The sequence below is a fragment of the Cervus elaphus genome, chromosome X (genome assembly GCF_910594005.1).
Source record: "Cervus elaphus chromosome X, mCerEla1.1, whole genome shotgun sequence".
Classification (NCBI taxonomy): Eukaryota; Metazoa; Chordata; class Mammalia; order Artiodactyla; family Cervidae; genus Cervus; species Cervus elaphus.
Genome location: NC_057848.1, coordinates 43,948,435 through 43,973,038, shown reverse-complemented (window position 1 = coordinate 43,973,038; position 24,604 = coordinate 43,948,435). Strand labels below are relative to the sequence as shown.

At 39.6% G+C, this 24,604-nt stretch overlaps 1 protein-coding gene and 1 non-coding gene across 6 annotated transcripts in view; both read right to left on the bottom strand.

Annotated features, from left to right (window-relative positions):
• Positions 1-3,274: 3,274 nt before the first annotated feature.
• The window catches only part of ATP1B4 (ATPase Na+/K+ transporting family member beta 4), a 38,476-nt gene continuing 17,146 nt past the window's right edge, over positions 3,275-24,604 (bottom strand). For 2 of the 5 annotated variants that reach the window (XM_043896359.1, XM_043896357.1), the window contains exons 8-9: positions 24,373-24,499; positions 20,906-20,961 (exon numbers count right to left, since the gene is read on the bottom strand). In XM_043896359.1, the coding sequence (XP_043752294.1) occupies positions 20,921-20,961; positions 24,373-24,499 (168 nt within the window). In that variant the 3' untranslated portion in view covers positions 20,906-20,920. Of the gene's footprint in view, positions 3,598-20,905; positions 20,962-24,087; positions 24,500-24,604 lie in introns of those variants that run through there. The other 3 variants (XM_043896362.1, XM_043896358.1, XM_043896361.1) reach the window with 2 other exon arrangements.
• Positions 9,996-10,068, bottom strand: TRNAG-CCC. Its single transcript has one exon. It is a non-coding gene; the product is annotated as a tRNA-Gly (tRNA).

The window sequence follows — 24,604 nt, the reverse complement described above, 5'->3', positions numbered from 1 at the left end:
TTTTCAGTAGGCTTTGATTCTTTTTTTTTCTTTTTTTCATTTATTTTTATTAGTTGGAGGCTAATTACTTCACAACATTGCAGTGGGTTTTGTCATACATTGACATGAATCAGCCATGGAGTTACATGTGTTCCCCAGGCTTTGATTCTTTTGACCATTCCCTCCTTGACACTCACTCTATCCTGTCTTGCTTTCTGTGACATCAAATTCTTCTGATGCTCCTCCTGTCCCTCTGGCTTATCTTTCTTTCAACTGTTCTTCTCTGCCCACGACTCCAAAGTTAGTATTTTCCCAGTTTTGTCTTCAGACCCCTCCTCTTTTCATTCTGTTTGTTCTCCTTGAATGAGTTTATTCACTCCTATGTATTATTTTATTTTCTCTGGACTTCAACCTCATCAGCTGTAAAATGGGAATATAGGTAGGCTCTACCTTATAAGGTTGTGAAGATTAACATGTTTAGAATATGTTAATTCTTATTACAATGATTACATAGTTGCTGCTAATAAAAGTCATAATAGTGGTAATGGTGGGGTGATGGTTTTAACAGTCTATGCCCAGTTACAGCCCCAGATCCTGTCTGGTTATATATATATGCACATATATGTAGAGAGAGAGATAGTTGATTTATAATATGATATTAGTTTCAGGTATATAGCATAGTGATTCAACATCTTTATAGATTTTATTCCATTTATGGTTATAAAATATTGGCTATGTTCCCTGTGCTGTACAATAAATATATCCTTGTAGCTTATTTATTTTATACATAATAGTTGGTACCTCTTATTCCCCTACTCCTATCTTGCCTTTCCCCCTTCCCTCTCACCACTGGTAATCACTAGTGTGTTGTCTATATCTGCGAGTCTATTTCTTTTTTGTTATATTCACTAGTTTGTCTTATTTTTCAGATTTTTTAGATATAAATGATAATATACAGTATTTTACTTTCTCTGACTTATTTTATTAAGCATACTGTCCTCCAGGTCCACCTACGTTGTTGCAGATGACAGAATTTCATTTTTTCTTATGGCTATGTAGTGTTCCATTGTGTGTGTATGTGTGTACCTCAGATCTTCTTTATCAATTTGTCTGTTGATGGACACTTAGGTTGCTTCCATATCTTGGCTGTTGTAAATAATTGTAGGTAATGCTGCTATGAGCATTGAAGTGTGTGTGTCTTTTTGAATTAGTGTTTTCATTTTCTTTGGATATATACCAAGGAATGGAATTGCTGGATCATTTGGTAGTTCTATTTTTAGTTTTTGGAGAAACCTCCATACTATTTGCTACAGTAGCTGCACCAATTTACATTCGCACTAACCATGTACTGCAGTTCCCTTTTCTCTACATTCTCACCGATACTTGTTATTTGTGGCCTTTTTGACAATGGCCATCCTGACAGGTGTGAGGTGGTAGCTCATTGTTTTGATTTACATTTCTCTGATGATGAGCACTATTGAGCATCCTTTCATGTGTCTGTTTGCCACGTATATATCTTCTCTGGAGAAACTATTTAGGTCTTCTGCCTATTTTTTGAATAGGTTGTTTATTTTTTGATGTTGAGTTGTATGAGCTATTTATATATTTTGGATATTAACCCCTTATTGATCATATCATTTGCAAATATGTTCTCCCATTCAGTAGCCTGTCTTTTCATTTTGTCAGTGATTTCCTTTGCTGTGCAAAAGTTTTTAAGTTTAATTAGGTCCCATTTGTTTACTAGCCAGAGCTAGTGCCAGCCTGCTGGTAGGTAAAGCCAGGTCCTGGGATCTGGCTACAGGGCCTGGGGGGGGGGGGGGTCCCACAATTGGTTCCTGACACAGCAAGGCCCAGAGTGTCTTGAAGCTTATATTGACCCGCTTGTGGGTGGGACCAGGGCCCAGTCGGTCCTAGTGCTGGTTCTGTCCTGCTGGTGATTGATCTGGGTCTGTAGGCTTCAGGACTGTGGTCTTCCTGGGGCTGGTGTTCACCTGCGGGGGGTGAGGCTTGTCTTGAGGCTAGAGGAGGCTTGCTTGTGGGCAGGGCCTGGGCCCATCTAGTACTGAGGCTGGAGCTGGCCTGCTGGTCAGTGACTTGGGTACATAGGTTTGGGGGGCTATGATTTTCATGGAGCTAGTGTCCTCTTGCTTGGGGGGGAAAGTCTAGAACAGGCTTGCTGCTGGGCAGGGCCTGGGATTCTGGGGCTGGTGTCTGCCCGCTGTTGGGTAGAGCTGGGTCCCAGGATCTCTGGCCACAGGAACCTGATGGTCCCTGGTCTTACATGTGCACTGGCGTGTGGGGCCTGCTTCTGGGCCCTCTCCTGGGCAGAGCCTAGTCTAGGGGTGGCTGTGGGCTCAGAGGATCTTAAGGCAACCTGTCTGCTAGTGCATAGGGCTGTGCCCCCTCACAGATAGTTGCTTGGCCAGAGGTATCCCAGTACTGGTGCCTACGGGCTGTTGGGCGTGAGTGGGGCTGGGTCCTGAAGCTAATAAGCTAGAGGGAGGATTCCAAAATGTGCTTGCCAGCACCAGCGTCCACATGGTAGAGAGAGCTCTCGGAAATGGCTGCCACCAGGGTCTGTGTCCCCAGGGTGAGATATAGTTGCCTCTTGCCTCTCCAGGAGATTCTCCAGATCAGCAGATAGGTCTGACCAAGGCTCCTTTCAAATTAGTGCTTCTGCCCTGGGTCCCGGAGCATGTAAGATTTGGGTGCCCACTTTAAGAGTGGAGTCTATTTCCTCCAGTCCTCTTCGTCTTCAGAAATTGAGCCCAGCTGGCCTTCAAAGCCAAACCTTCTAGGGGATCATCTTTCCCCGTGCAGGACCCCTGGACTGGGGAGTCCAGTGTTGGGCTCAGACCTCTCACTTCTTGGGGAGAACCTTTGCAGTTATAATTATTCTCCCTTTTGTAGGTCACCACTTGGGGGGATGAGACTTGACTATATTGGACTCCACCCTTCATACCCCTCTTGTTGTGATTTCTTATTTATATCTTTAGTTGTAGATTATCTTTTCTTGTAGGTTCTGAGCTTTTTCATTGATAGGTGTGCTGTAAATCATTGTAATTTTGATATGCCTGTGAGAGGGGATGAGCTCAGGGTCTTTCTACTCTGCCATCTTGGCCCAATCCCACAATTTTATTTTTTTTAAATTTATTTTATTTTATTATTATTTTTGGTCACACTGTGCAGCATATGGGATCTTATGTGGGATCTTAGTTCTCTGACCAGAGATCAAACCCGCACCACCTGCAGTGGAAGTGCAGAGTCTTAACCACAAGTCGAAGTATTCCCAACCTAGACATCTCTCTTAAACTTAAGATCCATACATTTTTGTTCCCTTAACATGTAGCTATTGAACACATATAGAGTCACTTTTTGAAAGTAAAATTGACAGATATTATAGATTGTTTGGATGGGGATTGTAAAGATTGAGAGGAAAGAAAGGAGACAAGGATGACCCCTAGTTTTAAAGTTTGAGCAGTTGTTTCAGAGATGTGGTTTGTGATGTCTTTTAGTGACCAGACTAGAGATATCAAGCAGGCCTTCTGGGATATACAGATTTGGAGCACAGGGAAGAAATCGATGGTACTTAACAACCAAGGACTTGAATGAGATCTCCTAGGGAGAGAGGAGAATAGAAAACAGAGGACTGAGTCTCAGGGCACTCCAATTTATAAATACACAGTTATAGTATAGTCAGTTATTAAAAGCACAAAAATGATTCTGTGCTAATTTCTATTTAACCTTTAAAACCAGGTAATTATGATGTATGCCATTTCAACCATAGAAAAATAGGAAAAACTCCCCCAGATCATTTCGTATAGCCATTATCATATAATATCTGATGACAAAAATATAGTACCAAAAAGAATACTATTGACCCATCTTATTTATAAATACAGCTGCAAAGAGATTGTACCATTTATATGTTACTTTTGGTTCATATCCAAGAACAATTCCTTGTCGTGAGATTCTTGCATTATATATGAAGGAGTATAATAACTCGTGTTCTTGCCTGGAGAATACCAGGGATGGGGGAGCCTGGTGGGCTGCCATCTCTGGGGTCGCACAGAGTCGGATATGACTGAAGCGACTTAGCAGCAGCAGCAAAGGTATATTAAAGATGCATATTGTAGGTTAAAGATACATATTCCACAGCATAGAAAAAGATGGGCAGCTCCCCAGTTCATTTTGTGAAGCTGATAAAGCTAATAGCCAATCAGAAAAATAGTGTGCAAGTTAATATTGTATAAATATACTGACCCATCTGCAAAATCCTACATATCTGAAAATGGACAGTATCAACATTCCTATGACAGCAAACCTTACTTTCTTCCTTGCTAATAGAACCTCTACATTGCTTAGTCAGTGGCATATGAACCCTGGGCAGGGTCTTGTGATTGACTTAGGGGTGGACATGTAACCCTGTGCTGGTCAGTGAGATATATCAGGAAATTTGCTGGGAGTTTCAGGGAAAGATTTTCCTTTGTGATTAGATAGAGGACCAATAAAGTGAAAACCTTTTACCAACGAGCCCTCATCCTTAGGATGCCAGTATGAGGTTGTGTTGTTTGCAGCTGCAGCAGTTACCTTGAGACCAGGAGGGGAGACATGGCAGACATATGTTGTGACCATCATGTAAGGTGAGCCTCCATCCCAGATTTGGTCCAGATGTCCAGACTGATGACATCACATGCACAGTAAGAGGGTTTGAAAAATGTTTATTCTATTAAGGAGCTTTCTGGGGGAGAACAGCCAGAGCTCCCGAGTTGGTCCAGAAATGGCTTGAGAGAGCAAAGAAAGACTGGCTGGGGATTTTAGTTGTAGTTAGAGTCGGGGCTGTGGTGACAGTTCCTGTGTGTAGGTGGGGGCTTGTGGTCTGAAACTCTTGCCATCACCAAGGGAGAAAGCAGTGAGGCTTTCTTCTTAGCTTTCCCAGATGAGGGGGTACAAGGGGAGAGTGAGGGTGGAGGCCTAAAAGCTGTCCGCAGTCAAACATCCAAAAGCGAAGTCAGACACTTCATGATAATTTACTCCAATGTTTGAGTGTGACAAAAGTGTAAGACACTTCATTTAATTGAAGTTTATTATGGCACTCTATGTGGCCTGAGGGCTTCCCAAGTGACTCAGCAGTAAAGAATCCATCTGCCAAGCCAGAGACTCGGGTTTGATCCCTGGCTAGGGAAGATCCCCTGGAAAAAGAAATGGCAAACCACTCCAGTATTCTTGTCTGGGAAATCCCAAGGACAGAGGAGCCTGGAGGCATGAGAGAAGGTTGCTAAAGCTTCTTTTGTGAAAGGAGTCTAGCCGAGGGGCGCTATTGAGAATGGCTGTTGTATTGTAATTTTGACAGAATCTAGAGCCTTTGTTGGAAGGGGCTCCATTCGAGGTGGGCTGATTTGCAAATAATTGCATAAATGGGCTAAAGGAAAAATTGTAAATAAGGAGTATGTAACCTCCAGAACCCAAAAGGCCTAAAAGATACTGGGCTTGTTTCAACACTTTGGAAGTTGAGAATTAATAACTATTTCTTGACAGTGTCAGGTATGGAGGGGTCCTCCATTTACCAAATCATTTTCAGGAATTTACGGAAGTAGTGGGGTCTTGCACTGTGTGTGAGGCAATGGCCTAGCCCCCTTTTTGAGCTCCCTTGTGATTATGTGTTCGTCCTGAATAAATGTGCCTAGTGAATAGCCTCAGAGTAGGATAAAGCCATATCTGTGCCCCTGGAGAAAGCTGGATGCAGTTAAGATCATTTTGCAAAGATTGTGTGCGATGGCAAGACTGTTGATGTGCTCCAGAGATAACCAGGTAAAGGTGTATCATGTATTAGGAGGTGAAGGGAGACTACAGGTGAGAGACTTTTGAAATAGCGACTGAACAGAATGTATTAGTCAAATCTGTTACAGAAAAATATCTATCATTTGCTTGGACAGAGTCAGTAGTTTCAATAATTTTGAGTATGGAAACCTTAATGGGTGGGACCACAGCACTGAGGCCACAACAATCTACAGTGGGGCATCATTCATTCTTCTTTCACTTGAAAGTCTTTAATAATTAATACTAAAAGTTATACATTTTTCTTTATTCACTTAAGACTTATATAACATATTTTTTTCCCTTGGTGGATAATTGCTTTACAACGTTGTGTTGGTCTATGCCGTACATCAACGTGAACCAGTCCTAATTATTGTTGTTGTTCAGTCACTAAGTCATGTCCGACTCTTTGGACTGCAGCACTCCAGGCATCCCTGTCCTTCACTATCACCTGGAGTTTGCTCAAACTCATGTCCATTGAGTTGGTGATACCATCCAACCATCTCATCCTCTGTCATCCCCTTTTCCTCCTGCCTTCAATCTTTCCCAGCATCAGGGTCTTTTCCAATGAGTCAGTTCTTCTCATTAGGTGGCTAAAGTATTGGAGTTTCAACTTCAGCATCAGTCCTTCCAATGAATATTCAGGGTTGATTTCCTTTAGGATTAACTGGTTTGATCTCTTTGCTGTCCAAGGAACTCTCAAGAGTCTTCTCCATTACCATAGTTCAAAAGCATCAGTTCTTCGGTGCTCAGCCTTCTTTATGATTCAGTTCTCACATCCATACTCAACTACTGGAAAACCATAGCCTTTTCACTATACAGACCTTTGTCAGCAAAGTGATGTTTCTGCTTTTAAATATGCTGTCTAGGTTTGTCATAGCTTCTCTTCCATGGAACAGGCATCTTTTAATTTCATGGCTGCAGTCACCATCTACAGTGATTCTGGAGCCCAAGAAAATAAAGTCTGTCACTGCTATCACTGTTTCGCCATCTATTTGCCACGAAGTGATGTGACTGGATGCCATGATCTTAGGTTTCTGAATGTTGAGTTTTAAGCCAGCTTTTTCACTCTCCTCTTTCACCCTCATCAACAGGCTCTTTAGTTCTTCTTTGCTTTCTGCCATTAGAGTGGTATCATCTGCATATCTGAGGTTATTGATATTTCTCCCACAATCTTGATTCCAGCTTGTGCTTCATCCAGCCCAGCATTTCGCATGATGTACTCTGCATATAGGTTAAATAAGCAGGGTGACAATATACAGCCTTGACGTACTCCTTTCCCAATTTGGAACCAGTCTCTTGTTCCATGTCCCGTTCTAACTGTTGCTTCTTGACCTGAATACAGGTGTCTCAGGAGGCAGGTAAGGTGATTTGGTATTCCCATCTCTTTAAGAATTTTCTACAGTTTGTTGGAATCCAGCAGTCAAAGGCTTTAGCATAGTAAATGAAGCAGATGTTTTTCTGGAACTCTCTTGCTTTTTCTATGATCCAATGAATGTTGTCGATGTGATCTCTGGTTCCTTGCCTTTTCTAAATCTACCTTATACATCTGGAAGTTCTTGGTTCATGTACTGTTGAAGCCTAGCTTGAAGGATTTTGAACATTACCTTGCTAGCATGTGAAATGAGAGCAATTGTACAGTAGTTTGAACATTCTTTGGCATTGCCTTTCTTTGGAATTGAAATGAATACTGACGTTTTCCAGTCCTGTGGTCACTGTTGAGTTTTCCAAATTTGCTGATATATTGAGTGAAGCACTTTAACAGCATCCTCTTTTAGGATTTGAAATAGCTCAGCTGGAAGGAATTCCATCACCTTCACTAGCTTTGTTCATAGTAATGCTTCCTAAGGCCCACTTGAATTCACAGTTCAGTATGGCTCTAGGTGAGTGACTGCACCATTGTGGATATCCAGGTCATTAAGATCTTTTTTGTATAGTTTTTCTTTGTATTCTTGCCACCTCTTTTTAATTTGTTCTGCTTCTGATAGGTCCTTGATGTTTCTGTCCTTTATTGTGCCCATCTTTGCATAAAATGTTCCCTTGGTATCTCCAGTTTTCCTGAAGAGATCTCTAGTCTTACCCATTCTATTGTTTTTCTCTGTTTCTTTGCATTGTTCACTTAAGAAGGCTTTCTTATTTCTCCTTGCTGTTCTTTGGAACTCTGCATTCAGTTGTATGTATCTTTCCCTTTTTCATTTGCCTTTTGCTTCTCTTCTTTTGTAATTATGACTGATTCACATTGATGTATGATTTTATATATATATATATAGCTTCTCTGGGTCGGGAAGAGCCCCTGGAGAAGGAAGTGACAACCTATTCTTGCCTGGGAAATCCCATGGACAGAGGAGCCTGGTGGGCTACAGTTCATGGGGTCGCAAAGAGTCGAACATGACTTAGCGACTCAACAACAGCATTAGTCACAGCTTAGGCTGGAATCAAGACAGATGATTCATTCTAAGACACACAGATAGGCCTGGGCCAAGACACACAACCCAGGGTCATTCACTTTAAGGAGGGCTCTGATCCCGTACTTCTAAATGCCAATTAATTATTGAAACTTCTGACTTAGTTAAATCTATAACAGAGCTCTGTAGGATTCAGCCAATGCAGCACAGTGCAGCACAACTCAAAGGGCAAGCTAGCCAGCAGGCATCAGAGTCAGTTAGCAAGCCAGAGCAAGAGAAGACACACCCCTGCTGGTGGTGATCATTGTCTCAGCATTCTGCTCACAGTGCTGACTGTGGACACCCTACAGAGACTGCATGGACCCCCACCCCAAATTTGGTTTTGATGTCAACCCTGAAATTGCTTACATAATGAGGCTTTCTGGGGCAACCAGGGCAGGCATCTCAAACTGATCTGAAATGATGTGAGAGAGGAAGGAAAGAAAGACTGGCTTGGGATTTTTTCTTTCTTTTTTCTTTTCTTAATATTGGAGTGAGTTGCCATTTCCTTCTCCAGGGGACCTTCATGACCCAGGGATCAAACCCGCATCTCCTTCATTGGCGGGCAGATTCTTTACCACTAGTGCCACCTGGGAAGCCCTGGCTGGGGATTTTTATGGTGGTCTGGGGAGTGGTGGGCTGGAGTGAAGGTTTCTGTCCATGGGTTGGGGCCCGGGGGTTTGAATCTGTGGCTGGTGCCAAAGAAAGGAGAACCCAGGCTTTCTTACCAACTTACCAAGATGTGAGGCACAAAGGGAAGAGGGAGGGTGAAGCTTAAAAGCTGTCAACAGTCAAACATTGAAAAAGGGATTCACCTCCAACTAATAAAAAAATAAAAAAAAAATAAATAAAATAAAATAAAATTATTTTGAAATAAAAAAATAAATAAAAAAAAAGAAAAAGGGATTCGACTTTATTAGAGCAGTATGGAAAAATGAGAGAGCTGGGTCCTTGATGAGTTTATTCAGCCTCTCAAAAGCCTTGGAAACACCTGCTCTACACTTCCACTGTTGCTGAATAATTCAGTGTCTTTATGGTTAACAGGCTATTTTTAATTAGGCTTTCTGTTAGTTGCAGTTAATTCTGAACTGATTTAGTGTTGAAAATATTATATAATCCATTATTATCATTTTAGATATATTCAAGGAATACAAAGGTGGTTCGGTATAAATAAACCTGTACTCGTAATTCATAACAAAATGAATTAAAGAAGAACATCATGGATCATATTAATAGTGTACTTTAATTGCTTTCATAAAATCCAGTAACTATCCCTGATAAAAACACAAGGTAAAATAAGAACAGAAAGACCTACCTAAAGGCTCCTTACTAAAAACAAACAACAAATATCATTCTGAAGAATGAAACACTAAAAACATTTCCAAGATAACCAAGAATTACACAGGAATGCTATTATAATTGTTCTTCCACATATTCTTATTCTAATCAATGCAATAAAGGAATAAAATGATTTAGTATAATAAGTATTGAAAAAAATCATAACTTTTTCTGGTGTGAGTGTATACCCAGAAAATCCAAGAGACAGTAATAAATACTAATATGATTGATGACATCATCAAGGTTGCTGGATACAAAGTAAATATTTATTCGGTCATTTGTTTATTTATTTTAAAATATATATTTATTTATTTGGCTGTGCCAGGTCTTATTTGCAGCATGCAGGATCTTTACTTGTGACATGCAAATTCTTTAGTTGCACCATGTGACCTCTTAGCTGTGGCATGTGGGATCTATTTCTCCAACCAGGGATTGAACCTGGGCCCCCTGCATTGGGAGCACAGAGTCCTAGCCACTGGACCACCAGAGAAGTCCCCAAAGTAAATATTTAAAAGTTAAATTTTCTTTGTATTAGGAACAAATGAGGATAACTAGAAATGAAGAAAATATTTCATTCACTGAAATGACTTAAATTATAGAATACTTCATAGTAGATTGGTAATGAGTTAGTTTGTTTAGGTCCAACTACATTTCCCAGAATTCCTTTCCCAGCTAGGGTGGGACACAGGAGAGATTATTGTAGGGGACTTGGAAGATTGAAGGGAAGCAGTAGCCATTTTGTAGCTTGAACACATTGTTTTTTTCTGCTGACTGACTTCAGTGGCACAAGACAGCAACTGGGTTTGAAACTGTCCCACCTTCCCGTCAATTCTCCTGTAACTTTTCCGAGTCCTGGGTCAGGTGTGTGAGTTTAGTTTTGTGACAGTGTCTTGGCCTCTACAGAGGAAACAAGAACTGACACAAGTTTCAGTTCATCCTTGGGAATGCTAGCGCATGCTTGTGAGGTCCAGTTTGTTTTTGTTCTCTCCCATATTTACGTCCATTTTGCCTTCCTGACTATCTGCACTGTGGACTTCACGTTCCAGCATCAGATGTGAAGATAGGAGACTTCTTAAGTTACAGAAGTTACAGAGACTTCTTAACTAGTTCTCACAATTGTGTAAGGTAAAATCTCTATAACAAATCCCTTAAAAACTACACACATACACTCACATGCACACCCACATGTATGCACATGTATACACACACGCAGAGTAGTCCTACTAGTTTAATTTAAGCCTGACTGAAATACTTTGAAATCAAATTTAACAAAAAAGGAGGTAGACTTTTGCTACCGGCCAAGACGGGATAGTAGAGACTGGATTTACTCTCTTATTACAAAAAAGATGACGGGATGGGGAACACATGTAAATCCATGGCTGATTCATGTCAATGTATGGCAAAAACCATTACAATACTGTAAAGTAAATAGCCTCCAACTAATAAAAATAAATGGAAAAAAAAGAAAAAAAAAACAAAAAGATGACTACATTTTTACAAATGGACACCAGATATGAAATAATGGTTTTCAAGTCACTGAACATTAAGTAATGAAGGACAGTGATCCCTGAGAAATCGGAAACAAATGAGGTGATCCCCATGTTTGCTCAGCATACTGTCTGGAGAGAGTTTCCAGGACATAGCATAAGGAGAGGGAATCAGGCAGAAACTGAAAAACTCCATGAGTTGAGGAGAGGGAGTGAAGAATCTGGGGGACACTAAGGCAGCCAGTATTTGCAAGACAGAGTAAGACTATATACATATATGTATATATATGTATATAACTTCAGAGACCTGCAGAGGGTCTTCTCAAGTATTGATGTGCTCACATGTGAAAAAACTACTCAAAGCTAAGGAATTAATCACAAAAAAGGATTAGAACACAAATAAACATGGAAATAGTGCCTGTTACCTTAGCCAGACTGGTAATAATCTCACAATTCATGGAACATTGGGTAGAATACTGAGGTTCTGGCCTAGGTGGTGGAGGATATTCAGACTCAAACTGAATACTGCTCTCAACCCACCTAAAATATCATAAAAGCAAGATCCTAAAGGATTGAACTGTTTCCCTGTAATAACTTAAGTGTCTCTGAGGAAAAAGCTTCAATAATTGTAGGATTACAGAAACAACTAGTACTCAACAAGTTAAAATTCTCATTGTTGGTTATCTAATCAAAAATGGCTAGGCATGCAAAGAAGCAGGAAAACGTAAGTCATAATGAGATGAAAAAAAAATCAACCCATCAAAAGCAGCCCCAAAACAACAGAGATGTTGAAATTAGCAGACAAGGGCATTAAAACAGTTGTTATAGCTACTAAAACAGTTATAACTATAACTCTGTATGTTCAAAAGTCGTAAAGACATGTATAATATAAAAAGACAAATAAAATCTATGAAATTGAGAACTATGCAATTTGAAATAAAAATATACTGAATGGGACTAACAGTAAATTAGACATTGAAGAAGAAAAAAATAGTAAACTTGAAAATATAGCAATGGAAACTATCCAAAATGACACACTCAGGAGAAAAAGCATCCAAAAAAATGAACAAAGCATCACTGAGCTATGGTAAAACTGTATTTGTGTAATTGGAGTTCTCAAAGGGAGTTCAGAAAATTGGTAAAAACTTTCAAAAGTTCATGAAAGCTATGAACTCACAGATCCAAGAAGCTCAAAGAACCTCAAGCACACAAAATATTAAAGAACACTACACCAAGGCATATATGATTAAATTGCTCATGAGTGAGAGAGAAAATCTTTTTTTTTTCACCCCACTGTGCAGCTCGCAGGAAGGCTCTTAGTTCCCTGACCATGGTTTCAACTGGAGTCACGACAGTGAAAGTACTGAATTGTAACCACTGGATCACTAGGGAATTTCCCGAAAAAATCTTAAAATCAACCAGATCAAGGCATGTTACATAAAAGGATGATAGTAAATTTCATAACAGAAATTATGTAAGATGACAGAGGAGCAAAACCTTTAAAGTCTTGAAATTAAAAAATGATTGTCAACCTAGAATTTTACCCAGTGAAAATATTGTTAAAAAACAATTTTTACTCAGTAAAAATTAAAGATCTTATTGGCTCTATTCAATGGTTCATGAATCGGACAGCATCCCATCTAGTAGAAAGGCATTTCCAGGAACTGTACAAAATGAAAGATTTTTATAGGCAGAAGGGAACAGGAGCAAGGAAATTATGCTAACAGATTCGTTGTGGCAAGGTCAGTTTCCTTTAGGGGATGGCAGGGGTCTATCAGGAAGATTGCCTTACTAGTACTGATCAGGTAATTCCTGACCGATTGGTTTAATATTCCATTTTTGGGAAAGCTGAAACTGTAGTTAAGTTTTGTTTGGTGATGTGAGGCTTAGCATAAGTGACTCCATTTGTGACCTGTTGTCATATTTTTAACAGTATCAAGAAAGAAGGTGAAGTACTTATTCAGATATACAAAAGCTGAAATAATGCATTATTAGCTGACCCATACTGTAAGTGTTAAAGGGATTTCTTCAGGCAGAAGGAAAATGATAGATGGAAATGTAGATTTCTACAAAGGAATAAAGAACACTAGAAATTGTTACAATAAGGAGATATACATACATATATGATTTTTTCTTATTATTTAAATCCCTAAGATAAAATTGACTTAATATTAACAATCTAGTGTAGATAAAGCAACCCTAAAATAACAATAGAGAGCTAATGCTAATAAAACCAACAAAGGCAAAAGTGAAATAAGAAACAATACGCAATTAATCAAAAATAAGGCAAAAAGAGAAAAAGGAATAAATGGGGCAAATACACCACTGAAGTTGTACCCCAATTAAGTCAGAGATTCTCAAGAGAGTGGATTTATTTATTTTTTTAAGAGACTGGATTTAAAACCAAGGCCCAATTGTAAGTCGCCTGCAAGAAACACACTTTAAATATAAAAATACAAATAATTTAAAAGGAATGGATTTAGCAATGATTTATTGGATTTGACACCAAAAAAATGCAGGCATCAAATTTTAAAAAATATATAAATTGCACTATGTCAAAATTTAAAACATCTTTGCATTAAAGAAAACAATCTTTGCATTAAAGGACACATTAAAAACACAGATTGAAAAGGAATCCTCAAAAAAAAGAAAGAAAAGAAAAGGAATCCTCATGGAATGGGAGAAATATTTACAAATCTGATAAGGGGTTAATATGCAGAATATATAATGAACTTCTACAACTGAATGATTTAGAAAACCTGATTTAAAATACAGGCAAAGGTAACAAGATGGTGGACTAGGAAGTTACAGGCCCTCCTTTCCCCACAGAGACACTGAGTTACACTGAGTTAACAATAATACACAGACCAGAATACCTCTGTGAAAACTCTAGAGACCAGTTGAGAAGCTACAGCAACTAGGCCCTTATAAAACCAAGAGGGGAAAAAAAAATTAAAAAAAAATAAAAATAAAAAAATAAAACCAAGAGGGATTCCAGTGAAAGAGTAGGAAAATTCATGCATTTTGGTTACTCGTTCATGTCACTCCCTCTGTGTAGCAGAGTACAGAGTAACCAGGAGGAAAACCTCCATAGCAGAGCACCTCCCCCCAGAAGGAATAAAAAAGGAACATATGTCCAACATCCTGACTTGTCTGGGACTGCCAGAGGGACTACTTTCTGTCTTGTCTGATTCAAAACGCTGATGGGACCAGCACCACGGTTTGGAAGCCACTGAGAGCAGGTTTGGGCTTCTCAGGTGGAGCTAGTGGTAAAGAACCTGCCTGCAAATGCAGGAGACATAAAAGACATGGGTTCGATCCCTGGACTGGGAAGATCCCCTGGAGGAGGGTGTGGCAACCCATTTAAGTATTTTTGTGCAGAGAACCACATAGAGCCTGGAGACCAAAGTCCATAGAGTCGCAAAGAGTCGGACACGAACGCATGAAAATAGACTTGAAAGTCACTGAGAAGAAAGATGGGCTTCCCTGGTGGCTCAGAGGTTAAAGCGTCTGCCTGCAATGAGGGAGACCTGGGTTGGATCCCCTGCAGAAGGAAATGGCAACCATGTTAGGACTGTAGTTCTGCAAGCAGACACCAGGGGGAGCAAGAGATCGGAAAAGGTTTGAGAGGTTTCAGAACTTGGAGCAGCGATGCTTGAAGAACGTCTTCCCTTGCAAGAAGCTAGCGCTTAAAGATTGGGAGAAGTGGTGGTTTTTCAAATGCCCAAAGCCCGGCAAAAAATTAACAAGAAACAGAGAAACATGGCCCAATCAACGGAACAAAATAAAACTCTAGGCATCAACCCTAATGAAACACAGAGCTGCTTCACACTCATTAGCATGGCTACTATCACAAAACAGAAAATAACAAATGATGATAAGGACTTGGAAAAATTGGAAGCTTTGTGCACTATTGAAGGGGCTGTAAAATGGTGCAACTGCTATGGAAAATTATACGGACGTTCCTTTAAAAATTAAAAATAGAAGTACCATATGATCCAAGAGTCCCACTTCTGGGTGTGTACCCCAAAGAATTGAAAACAGAGTCTTGAAAGGCTATTTGTTCACCCATGTTCATAAGAGCATTATCCATAATGGCCAAAAGGTAGAAATAGCCCAAATATTCATCAACATATGAATGGGTTAACAAAATGTGGAATATGCATACAATGGAATATTATTCAGCCTTAAAAAGGGAGGAAATTCTGTCATATGTTACAACATGGATGAACCTTGAGGACATTATGCTAGGTGAACTAAGCCAGCCACATGAAGACAAATACTGTGTAATTCCACTTATATGAGGTATCTAAATTCATAGAAACATAAAGTAGGATGTTTGTTAACCAGAGGCTGGGAGGAAGGGGAAAAGAAGAGCTTCTGTTTAATGGGTACAAAGTTTAAGATTTGTAAGATGAAAAAGTTTTGGAGATCTGTTTCACAAAAATGTGAACTCACTGAACACTACTGGACTCTACACTTAAAAATAGTTAAGATGGCAAATTTTTTGTTGTGTATATATATTTTTTTGGCCACAAAAAATATCCTAGAGGAATAATCAGAAGTGTGCAAAGGGATTTTAGCACAAGAATGTTCATTGATATTTAATTTTTTATATCAAGAAAAAATAAGTAACAACCTTAATGCACAATTTGGAATTGATTAAATAAATTTTGATGCATCCATACTCTGGATAGTACATAATGCTATTTAGCTATTAAAAGTCATGTTAAGAACAAAGAAGTGATATATGTTAAAGTAAATGTAATATTAATAACAATGAAGTGTGGTGTTTATAACATACATAGAAGAAAAATGCATGATAAATAGCACTTAGATGAAATGGAAGTTAATTATTGTAAAGTTCCTATACTATACATGAATTGGTGTAATATTACTTGAAGGTAGAGAGTGATAAAGATTTCTACAATGAAACCCTAAAGCAAGGTCTAAAAACACACACACAAGAAACAAATGAAGCAATAATAGCTAATAAGTCAATAAAGTAGAATCATTTTAAAAACAATTAATTCCAATGGAAGACAGAAAAACAAGAAAGGGAGAACAAGAAACAGATGGGACCAACAGAAAACAAATAGCAAGATAGTAGATTTAAATACAACCAAATTAGTAATCACATAGTATATAAATGGTCTAAACAATTCAAATGGTAGAGATTTTCAGTATAAAATATATAACTACATAATTAAATATATAATAATTTTTTCTTATTACTGAAATCTCTTTAAAAATGGTTTACTGTTTAAATTAAAATAATAACAATGTGTTGAGCAGCTTATGATATATGAATCAGTAAAATGTATGATAACAACAGCAGAAAGATCCACAGGGGAGAAGTCGAACATATGGTTCTATGGTAAGGTTCATATACAATATGTAAGTGGTATGAAATAACTTAAAGATAGATTATGATGTTAACGATATATACTCTAAACCAGTGGTTCTAAATCAGGGGTGATTTTGACCCCTGGAAGACATTTTGGAATGTCTGGAGACATTTTTGGTTTCCACAACTGAAGGGGATACTACTGATGTATACTGGGTAGAGGCCAGGGATGCTGCCAAACATTCCAAAATGCACAGGATGGTCCCTGAAACAAAGAATTACCTGGACCAAAAAGTCAACAATTTTGAGATTGAGAAAACCTGCTATTAACTCTGAAGCAACCATTGAAATAGAATCTTTCTTGCAGAAATTGACAGGCAGGTCAAAAAATTTACATGGAAATTAAAGGTATGCAGAAAAGCTAAAAAAAACCTTTTCTTTCTTTTTTTTTTTTTTTAAAAGAAGAACAACGTTGGAAGACTCACACTTCCTGAGTTCACAACTTGCTCCAAAGATTTTGGCAAATCTTGTATTTGATAAAGGTCTAGTATCCAAAATATATAAATAACCCTAACAAATGAAGAGTAGAAAGACAAACTAAAAATGAGCACAGGATCTAAATAGACACCTCTCCAAAGAAAATATACAAATGGCCAATGAGCACAAGAAAAAGAAATGCTCTCTGTCCTTAGTCATCAGGGAAATGCAAAATGCAAATCAAAACCACGATAAGGGAACTTCTCTGGTGGTTCAGTGGCTAAGACTTCAAGCTCCCAATGCAGGGGGCCCCGGGTTTGATTCTTGGTAAGGGAACTAGATCCCACATTCTGCAACTAAGACCCAGAGCAGTCAAATAAATATATATTTTTAAAAAACATGATAAGATGCCACTACAATCCCAGTGGGATGGCTATAATAAGAAAAAAATAATAAAAGTGTTGGCAAGGATATAAAGAAGTTGGAACCCTCATACTTTGCTGGTGGGACTGTAAAATGGAGGTGCAACTGCTTTGGAAAACAGTCTGACAGTTCCTCAAAAAGTTAAACATAAAATTACCATATGACCCAGAAATTTCTCTTCCTCTATATAGAGATGGATAGATGGATAGATAGATAGATAAGTGATACGTAGATAGATATTCTCATCCTTATTAAAAGGCACTCTCCATTCCCCTTCCTTCCAGCTCTTGGCAACCACAGATGTATTGTGTCTTTATGGATTTGCCTATTTTGGATACATCATATAAATGAATGAATATAAATGAAATGAACATGTGACCTTTTGTGTTTGGCTTTTTTAGCGTAATGTTTTGAGATTCATCCATGCTGTGGCATGGATCAGTATTTCATTCCTTTTATGCCTGAATAATATTCCACTGTATGGATATGTTATATTTTGTTTATCCATTCATTAGTTGGTGGACATTGGGGTTATTTCCATTATACATTATTCCAACAATATTATGTAGTTTTCAGTGTGTAAGTCTTACACTTGTTTTGTTAACCTTTTCCTAAATATTTTAAATGGAATTGTTTTGTTAATTTCATTTTTGATTTGTTCACCACTAGTGCAGAGAAAGACAATCATTTTTTTTGTGCTGATATTTTATCTTGCAACCTTAGTGAACTTATTCTCTAGCTGTCATAGTCTTTTTTTTTTTTGTCATAGTCTTTTAATTCCTTGGATTTTCTATATACAAGATGATGTCATCAGTCAGAGGATTGGAGGGGAGGGAAAGGATGTTACCCTCATCCTGTGTCTTATTTGTGAACATATTTGTTCAGATGCAAGTCAAATACTTTTATGATTCAAGTTATTAATAACTTTTATGAAGATTGTATCATTCTATTCTGAGAAGAAAACATTTTATGGAAGCCAGACTTTGAATGCAGATTTAAATAATGGAATTCTCTTTGGTAAAGACAAAGTAGAATAAATCAAGATGGTTTCTTTCTCTCTCTTTCCACCTTGCTTTTTTTTTCCAAGCCAAAGGTGTTGACAAAATGCCAGAGTGAAAGGACTGTCAGGAACAACCATAAGTAGATGTAGGATTTGACAGGACACTGACAAAATGCAGTGGACAGCTATTCTAACTTCCACTCATGCATCTTTCTTTGGTAAAATCACTTTAGTTTTCCTCAGGAGGATCACCTCTCCCTGACTTTCACTCCAGGCAAGCTGAGTGGTATTGATATCACCCCAAGCTCCAGGGCTGGGCATGTGACTCAAGCCTGGCCAACTAGAGAAGTTTCTCTTTGTGGCCACAGAGGTTGGTTCAGGGATGGACACAGAATCCAATTCAAGCCAATGAGAGACTCAGAATTTTTACTTGAACTATCAGGGAAGAGAAAGCTACCTTTTCAAAGGGAAAGTGAAAGTGTTAAGTTGCTCAATTGTGCCAAACTCTTTGCGACCCCATGGACTGTATAGCCCACCAAGCTCCTCTCTCCATGGGATTCTCCAGGCAAGAATACTGGAGTGGGTTGCCATGCCCTTCTCCAGGGGATCTTCCCCACCCAGGGGAAGCCTGCTCCCAAATTGTGGGCAGATTCTTCACCGTTTGAGCCACCAGGGAAGCCTTTCAAAGGAAAATTAGCCTTTGAGGACATAGGCCTGATAGTGCTGGCAGCCATTGTACATATCTTGATTTGTGGAGCCTGGGAATGATGGAAAGCAGTATAGAGAGATGGAGAAAGACTGTTTCCTAATGAATAGAGTTCCAAGATTTGGTTATGCCTGAAACCAAAGTAACCAGGACCTGGACTTTTTAGTTATATGATTCAGTAAATTTCTTTTTATCCTTAAGTCTATTTGAGATAGTTTTTATTCATTTGTTTTGTGACTTACAAGCAAAAGAGTTTTAAATGACATACCAAAGGATACCAGATTAGGAAAGTATGAAGGAGGAAACTGGAAAAGGGAATGAATATTAAAGAACAGAGAAAAGAGTTTCTATCATAGGAAAACCTACTGCCTCTGACTCCAAGGCTGTGGAGCAGAGGATGCATGAAGACAAAATGCCCTAGTCACTGGAGTCGGTTCAGTAGATGGTTCTAGCACTCTGCCAGGCTCCCAGGAGTCTGTGCTCAGAATCTCAAAATCTTGGTGGCTGTGCTAGATGTTTTGTGTTTGACACTCCAAAGTAGTCCCCCCTCCCCTTTCCACCGTGCGTTCTTCCTTGGGAGACTGACCTGTATGGACCACACCAGAGGGCTTACTTGCCCTCTGACTTTTGGTTGGGTTTGGGCAATGGGAATTACCAGCAGGAGATCAGAAGGAGGGAGGAAGATTAAGTCAAGGTATGTATTCTCCTGTTTCCCTACCTACTAGGTCACCTTGAGATAGCTTAGTTCTCTAGCAAGGTCACCAGTTCTCTCGAGGTGGTCAGCTGTACCCTGCTCAGTCCTGGGTTTTGGGAACCACTTCCTAACCCCGTCCCTTAGGACCTAGGGAAGGTTAAGAGTTTAGCTTGTACTAGCCTGGGTTATTGTGCTATTCTTTATGGTTCCCTACATTGACACATTTATAATTAATCTCTTTGTAAATAAATCCTCTACCACTTATTCTATTTTGTCAACATGCTGTCTATTTCTTATTGGAATCCTAACTGATGCTATGCCTAATCAGGGGCCTGTGGAGAAGTATATCTTGAATACAGGGCTGTCAGATTGAGAGCCTACCACATCCTTCTTAAAACTTTTAGATCCCTCTATCAGCTTTTCTTCTTTCCTAGCCTACAACTAAAGAACTGTGTGAAGTAGGCAGGGCTGTTCTGCATTTCAACTCTTATTTTCCTTGCCCTTTGCCTCCATCTACTCCTCACTCCACTGAGGGTGTGAGACCCCTCAGTACATACACAGACACCCAAAATTATTTTCTGCCTGGATAAAATCACATGGTAAATCACACTTCTGCATGATTTGGTTAAATTGCTTTATCATGTTTGAAATTAGTAAGGAAAAAGGACTCTAACACAGAACCTAGATGGGGGAAATACATTGGAATCACAGACAACCCCCCCCCCCCTATTCAAACCATATCTGCTAGTAGACCTTAGCCCACGGCAGCTTGCAAAGAAAGAAGGGGTTCCTACTGCAGCCTAGCCTCCGAGTCAAATAAGGGAATGGAAATATTTCTGTCTTTAGCTGCAATTACCACTAGAGATTTGCTCTGGGAGACAGTCTGTGGTCAGATGTGCCCTGAAGTCACTTAACTTGCAGTTTCTCTTTGAATTTCTGTTCCTTTTCCCTGCCTCAAAGTTTCTTGTCGCGTTCTTCTCCTATGCAAACAAACAGAATAATTTATACCAGAAACTCAACCTTGATGAAGAAAGGCAGTTTACTCTGACAAAATAGCCTTCCAAGAAACTGGAGCATGAATGTTGCAAAAGGAAAAACGCTTAGAAATGGAACAACTTTTAGTTTCATCCTCCTGTGGCCGAATCCCAAGAGTCGGGGGAAAAAAAGGTGGGAGGGAGAAGAAAAAAAAGTCTTAAACTAATAGGCTGTCAGTTGTCAAGTTTTCCACCCACATGTCTGCCCGATATTCCTGTGGGGAAATCAGTGGTATAGTTTAGAAAGAGGAAATCATACACTCCTTTTTTATTTTAATTTATTGCTGTCAACATCTCCCCAAGACAATATTAATGTTTTCTACATGAAGATTCCCAGCAAACAGGTGCCTAAGAAAGGTAACGTTAGAATAATAATTTCAAGGGCTAAGAAGTAAAAAATCCTAAGTCTAGCATGGACAAAAATCATGAAGGCATTTGGAAGTAGTATTTCTCATTGACAATCAAGTAAAACCAGCGCAATGCAACAGATAGTATACAAATCAAATCCTGGTACAGCACCATTTAGTGGACTATTTAAATTAATCCACTGGAAATTTCTTCAATTGTTAGAATCCAGTTTTAATGAATATATTATAATATCCAGTTCTGTATAATAAAGCTATTTTTAAATGTCCTGGCTGACATTCCCAAGTATTCTACTTCTATTCAATATTGCTTTGAAACTGTGGAAATGATGGATTCCGTTGAATGAGAAATACTGTATGACAAAAGATTCATAATTCCTTGTCTGTTTAATAGTCAACGTATTTAACAGGATAATGTATTATGTATAATATATAGCACCAGTTGAATTCCTGTGAAATGTTAACTATTCTAACTCAAATTTGACATATGTTTTAAAATGTTTGGGGTATCATTCATTGATTTTTTAAAAGATGGTACTTCCTGGTAAGCAGCAGCTCAGAGTAGAAAGAGCACTGGACCTGGAGTCAGATGCAATGCGGGTTGTTTTCACTAAACGCTCTCTAAGTTCCTTTCCAGATCTACTGTTCTATTAATCTGTTACTACTCAATCTCGAGACGTTGATCATTTGAGGTGATTGTTAGGAGGTTTTCAAGTTGTTATCTTCAAGTTGGTTTCTTTTTAAAGGTTAGCTTTGAAAGTCGAATTTGGTAAGGAAAGGAGTTGAGGGGAGACAGTTGCGTTGTTTTTTGTATTTTCCACAGATCTGCTGTCGCATGTCTTTGAATCACTTGTTAATAGCAGTCAGCTCCCCTTGACTGTCACTAAGAGTTGGAAAGGTGTGTGGGAAGGAGATTCCAAAGAGCAGCAGCAGTCCTTTCTGCCATAAGCCAAGAGAGAAGCACTACCTGAGATACCAGATTGCTGTGATGTTTACACAAGTGGTTCAGAGTCCCATGATTAAATACCACGGACTTTCTTAGGAGAGTTCACTTAAGCAAATGTTGCTTTTGTTCTTAGATTTCCTTCTTCCCCAACCCACTTATATCTACAGCTCCACACCAGTGTCTGACAAGTAGAAATCACAAGCCTAAAATGTCCAGAATTGATCTCAACACCTTCCTCTCCAATCCTGCCTCACTCATGTATTCCGAGTCTTAATCGACAGTATCACCATCCCAGTGGTTCTTGCCAGGCTCAGAACCTTAGTGTCATTCTTGATTCCTTCTCCCTCACTGCCCATTCCCCAGTCTTGTCCCTCTGCAATGCACCCTTCACAATGTGGCTGCCAAAGTGCTCTTTCTGAAAAGTAAGTATCACAAAGATTCCCTGCATAAAATGCTTTTGTTTGTTGTCGTTTAGTCACTAACTCGTGTCCGGCTCTTTGTGACCCCATGGACTGTAGCCCGCCAGGCTCCTCTGTCCATGGAATTTTTCAGGCAAGAATACTGGAGTGAGTTGCCATTTCCTTCTCCAGGGGATCTTCCCCACCCAGGGATTGAACCTGTGTCTCCTACGTATCTTCTGCTTAGCAGGTGGATTCTTTACCACCGAGCCACCTGGGAAGCCCATAAAATGCTTTAATGACTCCTTTTCTCCTACTGGATAAAACTCAAAGGCCTCTTTCAGTACCTGTATGCCTTTCTAGCCCAGTCCACTGCCCCTCCCTGCCGTTGCTCTGAGCCCTTTACATTCGAGTTACATGAGCTGCTCACAGTTACCCAAACACACCATGGTCTTTCATGATTGTGACTTTGCATGTGAAATTTCCTCTGCTACTTTCTCAGCTTGAGTTATTTTTCCTCATGCTCACATAGCATTCCCACATACTAATATTAAAACTCTTGTCACACTATATTGTAGTTACTTCCTTACTTGTTTGTCCTTACAACCAAACTGTCAGTTCCCTGTTTTGGGAGAAGGTAAACATTGTAGAGGAGATTCTGACTCTGGATATTTCCAGGTGGCCTTTAAGCTTGCTTTGGACCCTGAGACACTATGCTTTTCTCTGACACTCTCTTTTTTTTTCTCCTGGTCCCAGCCCTTCCCCTAGTAGAGACAAGCAGCGGAATGGTCATAATGGCCAAAGATAAGACAAAGCAGCCTGGCTGATCCACAACCTGGATAAACATCTGCCTCGTACCATTTTTTTTTTTAAGAAAATGAAAAGCTGGCTAATGGGACTTGAATATAGGGTGGCCTGGCAGGAGATTTCTGTCTTACCATGTATCGGCTGGGAGACCCTGACTTCAATCCCCAAAGGCGTGGCAGAGGGTGTGAGGGTGGTCAACACATCCATCCCTGAGGTCTCAAAGAACATCACACTACTGTCAAACAAATAACCCGAGAAGAATTAGGTGGTGGAGATCATCCTTGTCTTTTCCTTTGCCTGAAACTGAGACCACCTTTCTGCGGGGACATTTGCCTTTGGATGACTACACCATAAAGCAAGGAATCTAATAACAGTCACATCCATGTGGTAGGTGTTCACCCTAGTTGCACTGGGCCTCACCTCCCCAAAGAAGTCGTAGGGAAGGTCTATGTTCTGGTCTATACCAGAACAACATCCAGTTATCAGTGACTTCTGTTCCAGTTGGAGATAATCTAGTTGGTGAAGCAGTATTTAGTTGCCCATGACCTATTTCACAAGCACCTTTGGACACAGAGTTCCCTGGGCATGGTGGCCCTAGGTGTATTCTGGATTGGTCTGCTTGGTGATTCTCAGGGCAGGACCTTGCCAGGCAGGTTAACACAAAGGGTTAGTTATGAGCCTGGTTGGGAGGAATCTCACCTCTAAAAACAACACATTTTTAGAAAACATGATGAATTTATAATCGTTACAGAAATTCTCCTTCATGGCTACTGTGAATTTTATCAAATACTATGTTTACACTACAATGAGACTTCTAGCAGCAAGTACGGGTTTTAGTTTTAAGTGGGGGAAAAGGAAACAAATATCATCTATTTGTCATCAGGAGAGACTACCTTTAAAAATCAAATAGTTCCCACAATGCCATTTTGTACATATGTCAAAGGCAAGGAAAAATGGTCTACTGTCTCAGGTGTCCATCTGGCTGTGTCCTGATTGAAGAAAAGAATTCAGGTGCTACCAGGGTAACGTGAAATAAAACAGAAACAGAACTGGTGGGAGTGGCCCCCCAAAGTTCTTAGGTTTCTATGTTTAGAGTAAAGATTACCCTACCCACAAAACGATCATTGATGACGTCATTTATGATGCCCTTGCCCTTCAGCTGGCACTGCACGGGCACCGCCTGGTTCTTCACTACATCTGTGAAGTGCATCGCCACCAGCGGGGAGGTGTAGTTAACCTGTAGGTGGAAGAACAATGAATTCTAAGTGGGAGGAGGGGAGGGGGCGTGGGGAAGGACAGTAGGATGGATGTGATTGGATGGTCAGTGCAGGATGGAATAGAC